This window comes from Mus caroli, chromosome 8 (genome assembly GCF_900094665.2).
Source record: "Mus caroli chromosome 8, CAROLI_EIJ_v1.1, whole genome shotgun sequence".
NCBI classification, from domain to species: domain Eukaryota; kingdom Metazoa; phylum Chordata; class Mammalia; order Rodentia; family Muridae; genus Mus; species Mus caroli.
In genome coordinates this window covers 84873977-84882715 of record NC_034577.1, presented here as the reverse complement: position 1 = coordinate 84882715, position 8739 = coordinate 84873977, and the positions used below count along the sequence as shown (strand labels likewise).

Here is an 8739-nt window from a genome sequence, read left to right as displayed (position 1 = left end):
CCTGAATTTTTNATCTTAGCCATTCTGACTGGTATGAGGTAGAATCTCGGGGTTGTTTTGATTTGTATTTCCCTCATGACTGAGGATATTGAACATTTCTTTAGATGCTTCTCAGACATTCAGTATTCCTCAGTTGAGAATATTTTGTTTAGCTTTGTACTCAATTTTTAATAGAGTTATTTGTTTCTTTGTAGTCTAAAGAGACAAAGTTTGGGACAGAAACTGAAGGAAAGGCCATCCAGTGTCTTTCCCACCTGGGGATTCATCCCATACAGTTACCAAGACAAACCCAGACACTATTGTGGATGCCAACAAGTGCTTACTGATAGGAGCCTGATATAGCTGTCTCCTGAGAGGCTCTGCCAGTGTCTGACAAATACAGAAGTGGAGGCTCACAGTCATCCATTGGACTGAGTACAGGGTCCCCAATGGAGGAGCTAGAGAAAGGACCCAAGGAGCTGAAGGGGTTTGAAGTCCCATAGGAGGAACAACAATATGAACCAAGCAGTACCCTCAGAGCTCCCAGGGATTAAACCACCAACCAAAGAGTACACATGGAGGGACTCATCGCTCCAGTCGTATCTGTAGCAGAGGATGGCCTTGTTGGACATCAATGAGAGGAGAGTCTCTTGGCTTTGTGAAGGAAGGATCCATGTGGCAGTGTAGGGGAATGACAAGACAGGGAAGCAGGAGTGGGAGGGTTAGTGAGGGGGAGGGGGTTGGTCAGGGGGGCTTTTGGAGGGGAAATGAGGAAAGGGGATAATATTTGAAATGTAAATAAAGAAAATATCTAATAAAAAAATTAAAAAAAGAGGACCTGAGCTACTTCCCTGCATCATCAACACTTTGTAAAGGAGCCTTTCTCCTGTGGACCCTCATGCTGTAACTCTCTTCTTTCTATGTTGGAGCTTTACATGCACTGCAGTCTCTCACCTTCTCACATCTGTTTTGTCTTCTATTCAGAACATTTCTTGAGAAAAGGGTCTGTATCTTGGAATCATCTTCCCATCTACAACAGCTTTGGAGGGATACTCATGTTGGTAATTGAAGTGTATATGAAAACTGTGCATAGACAGATAACAAGAGCCAAGGATTCGGGGAAATGCACTTCATTTGATGTAAAGGCATTCTATAGCTAAATGTAAAGGCTAGTGAGTTCCCTGACCTTGGCTGTGTATGATACCAGGTAGGGCCATTTGTCAGGACTATTGCAAAAATGAATTTAGACTTCACTAAGGAGGCTGGGTGAAATCTAAGATTGCTACCAAATTTGAAAAAGTCTAGGAGTGTCAGCCTACAGAAGCTAAGAGATGTGTTCTAAATTCTGTGATGAGCAGTTGTGAAGCTGTGATGGATATCACCAATTCCTAACTTACTGTAAGGACCCCCCAACCAAGACTTCCCTCTGTCTGAAGGCATCTGTCAGTCTTTGGGAGGCTCACAGAGCACAGAGGTGAGAATGTGTGGCAGAGAGAAATTTGTGAAGAAAAACTGTTGGATTAGTTTCCAGTTATCTGTAATCTGAGATTTGGGTCATGACTGTTCAAATAAAAGAGGGCAAGATATGGGTGTGTGACCAAGTTAAGCCAGGTAAAATCTGTGTGGAGATATAGCTTAGGGATCCCACGGAAAGTCTGGGGGAACTTCTTGGAAGAGGGAGGGGTTTCTGTCATCAAGGGTTTTATAATTGTGCTTTATAGCCAAGATATCTGGGTGAGTCTCCAGCAAAGAGGTGGGACCAGTATTATTCTCCTTCATTACAGATCAGAGCTGAAGACTTCACTCTACTGCAAGTCTGTTTTCCCATGATGTGCTTCTATGCTCTGATTCTGCTGTCCCTGTCAGCCATGGCATTGGGTGAGTTCTTCCAAATAGAAGTCAAAATACTTGCTCTAGGCAGAGGTAGATAGAGATGTGTCTTTGTCGAACAAAGGCAAGATGGATCTAATTCTACAAGGTTTTCACTATCTTGACCTGGATGATTTCCCTGGGACTGGACACCCTGGATCAGGAGAGGATAACTGAGACACAGCAGTTCACAGTGGTGCAGAGGGGCTAAGAGACAACCTAGTACCTCATACAGAGCAACTAGGACATCTCGGTTTTCTTACCTCACCTTACTTTAGGAAAGATTTAATAGGTTTTCTTTCTAAAGTGCATAGGCATAGGGTGGTGGTTGGTTGAAAGGAAGTGTAACAAAGGACGCATAAATAGGAATTGACTTCAAAAGGAATGGATTAAAAGAAGATTTGAGGTATGGTCAGGCCAACACACCAGGGTCTAATGACCCTTTGAAAGACATTTATTATTAGGTATTCCTAAGGGAAGGGACACAAAACTGGGAGGACACAAAGAAGAAGCACCAAGCTCAGTCAGGAGATGCAGGAGTGGGGAGTCTTAGCAAATTGCTCTTTAGGATCTATTCTGAACAAAGAGATGAGACAGCATATGTAGGTGTAGGATTTGTGAGAATTGCAAGGGAATCCTGGGAACACTGCCTGCTTTGACTGTGTGGTGTAAGGTTCTAGGTAATGATGGCTGAGGGTGTTGTCCATGCTATGAGAAGGAAGTGGTTAGGATGCTGACTCAGGTCACATAGATCCTAAGAATGGCTGTTCCGACAGGGAAATGGGGTCCTACAAGTCACAGGATCAGACCCACAGATTAAGTTAATCATTAACATATGGTATAATATTGAGTCTCAACATATAATCCTTCCCTTTCATCAGCTGGGAAATTAGGCTCACAAGAACATGTTCCCTTCCCAGGGTTTTCTGGAAACTCATGTTCTGGTCTACCTTTGGCTCATGAATCCAGAGCAAGTACACAGCCATCAGGGACTTGACATTCTCATCCTTTCTTGAGTTTGTATTTCTTGTTTATATAGGACAGGAAAGGCCCAACTGTAAGACAGGGATATTAAGAACAAAGGGATATGCTCACTGCCCTGGCAACACTACCCCATTTCCATCCTTTGGAGGTCCATTTTTCTGAATACCTTATGTCCATCTGTTAAGTGTGCATATTACCAGTCAACTAGCAAGGCTTAAGTATTAAAAGGACTAGAATGTGCATTTGGCTTATGGGAGGTATCCAATATTTGAGCATTCCAAATAATGCAACTGGTATCAACTGTTGATAATATTTTTGTCTCCCTTCCTCATTATATAAAGTAAACACTTTACTTTGTCAGCTTTGGAAAGTTCACCACTGAACTAATACACACCACACCTAAGTGATTTGTATCTAGATATGAAAAAATTTTGCCAATTCCTCCTCTTCTCAGCCTAGGCTTCTATGGAACATGTCACTCTTACACTGCTCTCACTCTAACCTCCAGCCATGCCTGATTTTCATCTTTGGCTCTCTGTCTTCATTTACATCTCCTCTCTCTGCCACAGAATCATGTGCACTCATGCTGTGTTCTCTCAAGTGTGTTAATCCACTTCTTCTAGTATTGGGATGACCAACTCCACTGACATTTCTGTTTTGCTTCCTTTTGTCCTACTATTTATCCCAATCTCACCTAAACTTGAGGTGATCATTGGACCTCAGCCTCAGTCACAAATGTGTCCCATAACATCTGGCTAGTAGCATCTTTTTACAAAGATATCTGACCACCTTCATCTTACAAGGAGCCAGTGTCACTTATTCATGCTTTACTCTTAACTTTGGCCCCACATTAGGGCAGGAATACGTCTTCATTTCTCATATACATCTCCATATTTATTCATAGCAGTTTCTTCCTCATTATAAAAGGACCATATGCTCAGGAGAAAAAAAACTCTTTAAATTCATGAACAAAAAGATCAACACGCAGTGTTTCCATTTGTGGATCTCCCCAGGCTCAGGTTTTCCAGGTGTTGGTAATATGGTAATAATTAATACCAATGACAACAGGAGACAAGCGTGGGACTGACTTCTAATAGCATCAGGCACAGTCCCAAGCTTGTAACCAGGATTTTTCCCAAAGAGTTTCTAATGTTAATGAATCTTCTCTCTATAAAGCCCATTTCAGACTTGAATGAGATTAAGTTCTGATAATGATCTTAAAGTAAAAACATAGAACATCAGTTAAATGTCATCAAATCAAAACACCATAAATCAGATGTCAAGTGTACATCTCTACAAAAATCTTCATTTGGTTTTAATTACAACAATTAGAACAGAAAGAATGACAAATAATGCAAATATACAAATTATGGAGGTGGCTATTGAGACCATGTGTCATAAATACTACTTTTTCAATTTTTATTAGATATTTTCTTCATTTACATTTCAAATGCTATCCCAAAAGTCTCCTATGCCCTCCTCCCTGCCCTGCTCCCCTACCCACCCACTCCCACTTCTTGGCCCTGGCATTCCCCTGTACTGAGGCATATAAAGTTTGCAAGACCAAGGGGCCTCTCTTTCCAATGATGGCCGACTAGGCCATCTTCTGCTACATATGCAGCTAGAGACACGAGCTCTGGGGATACTGGTTAGTTCATATTTTGTTCCACCTATAGGGTTGCAGACCCCTTCAGCTCCTTGGATACTTTCTCTAGCTCCTCCATTAGGGGCCCTGTGTTCCATCTAATAGATGACTGTGAGCCTCCACTTCTGTATTTACCAGGTACTGGCATGGCCTCACATGAGACAGCTATATCAAAATCTTGCTGGCATGTGCAATAGTGTCTATGTTTGGTGGCTAGTTATGGGATGGATCCTCGGGTAGGGTGGTCTCTGGATGGCCCATCCTTTTGTCTTAGCTCCAAACATTGTCTCTGTAACTCCTTCCATGGGTATTTTGTTCCCAACTCTGAGGAGGAATGAAGTATCCACATGTTGGTCTTCCTTCTTCTTGATTTTCTTGTGTTTTGCAAAAGTGGGGAAAAACCTCGGAGATATGGGCACAGGGGAAAAATTCCTGAACAGAACAGCAATGGCTTGTGCTGTAAGATCAAGAATCGACAAATGGGACCTCATAAAATTGCAAAGCTTCTGTAAGGCAAAAGATACTGTCAATTAGACAAAAAGGCAACCGACAGATTGGGAAAGGATTTTTACCAATCCTAAATCTGATAGGTGACTAATATCCAATATATACAAAGAGCTCAAGAAGCTGAACTCCAGAAATTCAAATAACCCCATTAAAAATGGGGTACAGAGCTAAGGAAAGAATTCTCAACTGAGGAATACCGAANTTTCTCTAGCTCCTCCATTAGGGGCCCTGTGTTCCATCTAATAGATGACTGTGAGCCTCCACTTCTGTATTTACCAGGTACTGGCATGGCCTCACATGAGACAGCTATATCAAAATCTTGCTGGCATGTGCAATAGTGTCTATGTTTGGTGGCTAGTTATGGGATGGATCCTCGGGTAGGGTGGTCTCTGGATGGCCCATCCTTTTGTCTTAGCTCCAAACATTGTCTCTGTAACTCCTTCCATGGGTATTTTGTTCCCAACTCTGAGGAGGAATGAAGTATCCACATGTTGGTCTTCCTTCTTCTTGATTTTCTTGTGTTTTGCAAAAGTGGGGAAAAACCTCGGAGATATGGGCACAGGGGAAAAATTCCTGAACAGAACAGCAATGGCTTGTGCTGTAAGATCAAGAATCGACAAATGGGACCTCATAAAATTGCAAAGCTTCTGTAAGGCAAAAGATACTGTCAATTAGACAAAAAGGCAACCGACAGATTGGGAAAGGATTTTTACCAATCCTAAATCTGATAGGTGACTAATATCCAATATATACAAAGAGCTCAAGAAGCTGAACTCCAGAAATTCAAATAACCCCATTAAAAATGGGGTACAGAGCTAAGGAAAGAATTCTCAACTGAGGAATACCGAAGGGCTGAGAAGCACTTGAAAAAATGATCAACATCCTTAATCATCAGGGATATGCAAATCAAAACAACCCTGAGATTCCACCTCACACCAGTCAGAATGGCTAAGATCAAAAATTCAGGTGACATCAGATGCTGGCAAGGATGTGGAGAAAGAGGAACACTCCTCCATTGCTGGTGGGATTGCAAGCTTGTACAACCACTCTAGAAATCAGTCTGGCGGTTCCTCAGAAAATTGGACATAGTACTACCAGAAGATCCAGCAATACCTCTCCTGGGCATATACCCAGAAGATGTTCCACTTGGTAATAAGGACACATGCCCTACTATGTTCATAGCAGCCTTATTTATAATAGCCAGAAGCTGGAAAGAACCCAGATGTCCCTCAACAGAGGAATGGTTACAGAAAATGTGGTACATTCACACAATGGAGTACTATTCAGCTATTAAAAACAATGAATTTATGAAATTCTTAGGCACATGGATGTATCTGGAGGATATCATCCTGAGTGAGGTAACCCAATCACAAAGGAAGTCACATGATAGAAGTGGATATTAGCCCAGAAACTTAGGATACCCATAAATACTATTTTTAAAGGTAATTTACTATGAAAACTCTCCAATACCACATACTAATTTTTTTCTGTGTGATGAAGTGTGGAATTTTCTTTGGGGCAGGGAACATATTTTTAAGGAGCTTTTCATCCACACCATTTTATCTAGAAGGAAACAATGTGAAGGCAAGAGGAACCACGCCTTATGGGCAATACTCCGAAAACATGACTATTAACCAAACAATGGAACGTCAGGATTGTGATGGGGAAGTTTATGAATGTTCTTCTGCCTCTTAGAGAAGGACTAGGTCAGTCCCTTCCAATCTCAAAGCGGGCAGAAAGAAGACAGACAAGGAAGCTTCAAGGAAATGAGAAATATTGCCTGCTTTTCAAGAATGGAGTCAATGGTTCAGACAGGGCTTGGCATCCAGTTTCCTTTACATTTAGATGACACTATGCTGAGTCACTAGAATATTTTAGAAGACCATTGTGTTCTTAGGACCAAAACTATTCCTGTTGCAAACTACTCCATGACACGAAAGCTAATGTCTCCCTCATCCCTGACTTGTGCCCGCTCATGCTAGATCATTTCACCCTTCCTATGCGATTTCTCTGCTAGCAGTCATATGCCACCCTTCCTTCTCAGCCACAGTCTGTGCTGTTCTGTCTTACTTTTATTTATTCATGCTTAGTTATCTCCCAGCCTTTGATCTTTTTTTTTCACTTACATTAAGTATCAGTTTCATTGTAGTGGAACCACTCAGAAGGCCTACCTTTTTTTTTTTCCCAACTCATCCTGGCTCTCCTCTTTGATCTCAGCATCTGGTGGACCACTCTGAGAGAAGGGATAACTTCTTGTTTGCTCTCTCATCCAGCATGCCTCTCTGCCTAGGATCTTATTGGGTAAGAGTTGCTGAAGGCTTCTAAAAGGCAAACAAAGGTCCTGTATATTTCTGACTACCCCAATGACTTTTGGTCAGATGCTTTGATAGCTCCAGCCTCAGATTACTTTTCCACTAGGTACTCTGAGATAAGGGCAGTTTCTTTCTTATGTCAGAAGCAAATGAGTCCTATGAAAATTCAATGCCACATCTTAAAAGTGCCCCAATCCACTTAGAAAGCAGGTCCAACCTTTCCCTTCTGACAAATTTATGTGTCCTCTCTTTTTTCCAGGAGGGTACCCATCCTCACCCCCCGTGGTGGACACCATTCATGGCAAAGTCCTGGGGAAGTACATCAGCTTAGAAGAATTCACACAGCCTGTGGCCGTCTTCCTGGGAGTCCCCTTTGCCAAGCCCCCACTTGGATCCCTGAGGTTTGCTCCACCACAGCCTCCAGAGCCCTGGAGCTTCGTGAAGAATGCCACCTCGTACCCTCCTATGTAAGTCCCACTGGGGGTGGTTTGAGGCCCCTTTCTGTTAGGAAATATGTATCTGAGCAATACAGAAAGGAATTTAAATCATTCTCTGATACATTGTTCTAGGATCCTCAAGAAACATTTCAGAACCACTATAGTTTTCTAGAGTCCTCTGTTCAGCACACATCATTGAACATCTGTTGTGAGCCAGGCATGCTCTAATATAAAGATCCATTAAGGAACCAAACTCAGATTTCTAGAATCATTGAGCTACGTCTTAGCATGAGGGGGAAACAAAAGAAAGCACAGATGTTAACAAATAAATAACGTGTTATGTTAGATTATGATGTGTAAGGAAGAGAGATGTTTCTTTCTTTTTTTAATTAAATTAATTTATTTTTTACACTCCATATTCCATTCCCTGCTCCCCATCCACCTTCTGACTGCTCCATATCCCATATCTCCTCCCTACCCCTTGCCTCCATGTGACTGCCCCTACCCCCTATCCCACCTGACCTCTAGACTCCCTGGGGCCTCCAGTCTCTTGAGGGTTAGGTGCATCATCTCTGAATGAACACAGACCCAGAAGTCTTCTACTGTATGTGTGTGGAGCCTTATATCAGCTGGTGCATGCTGTCTGTTTGGCGGTCCAGTGTTTGAGAGATCTCGGGGGTCCAGATTAATTGAGACTACTGGTCCTTCTACAGGATCACCCTTCTCAGCTTCTTTCCTCCTTCCCTAATTCATCATCAGGGGTCAGCTGCTTCTGTCCATTGGTTGGGTGCAAATATCTGCATCTGACTCTTTCAGCTGCCTGTTGAGTCTTTCAGAGGGCAGTCACGATAGGTCCCTTTTTGTGAGCACTCCATAGCCTAAGTAATAGTGTCAGCAGCTTCTGCTCCAATCCAATCACGCGGGACCTGAGACTGCTCTGGTTGGGGAGAGAGAAATCCGGCCTACATAGGGCCACAACCCTCTTCCGGTCAGAAAAGCACCGGGG

The 8739-nt window shown here is 42.6% G+C and overlaps 1 protein-coding gene across 2 annotated transcripts in view; it reads left to right on the top strand.

The window, feature by feature from the left end:
- The first annotated feature begins 1762 nt into the window (after nucleotides 1–1762).
- Nucleotides 1763–8739, top strand: part of LOC110300016 (carboxylesterase 1E-like) — a 27305-nt gene continuing 20328 nt past the window's right edge. The window contains exons 1-2 of one of the 2 annotated variants that reach the window (XM_021170047.2): nucleotides 1763–1857; nucleotides 7556–7763. In XM_021170047.2, the coding sequence (XP_021025706.2) occupies nucleotides 1806–1857; nucleotides 7556–7763 (260 nt within the window). In that variant the 5' untranslated portion in view covers nucleotides 1763–1805. The remainder of the gene's footprint in view (nucleotides 1858–7555; nucleotides 7764–8739) is intronic. The other variant, XM_021170049.1, reaches the window with a different exon arrangement.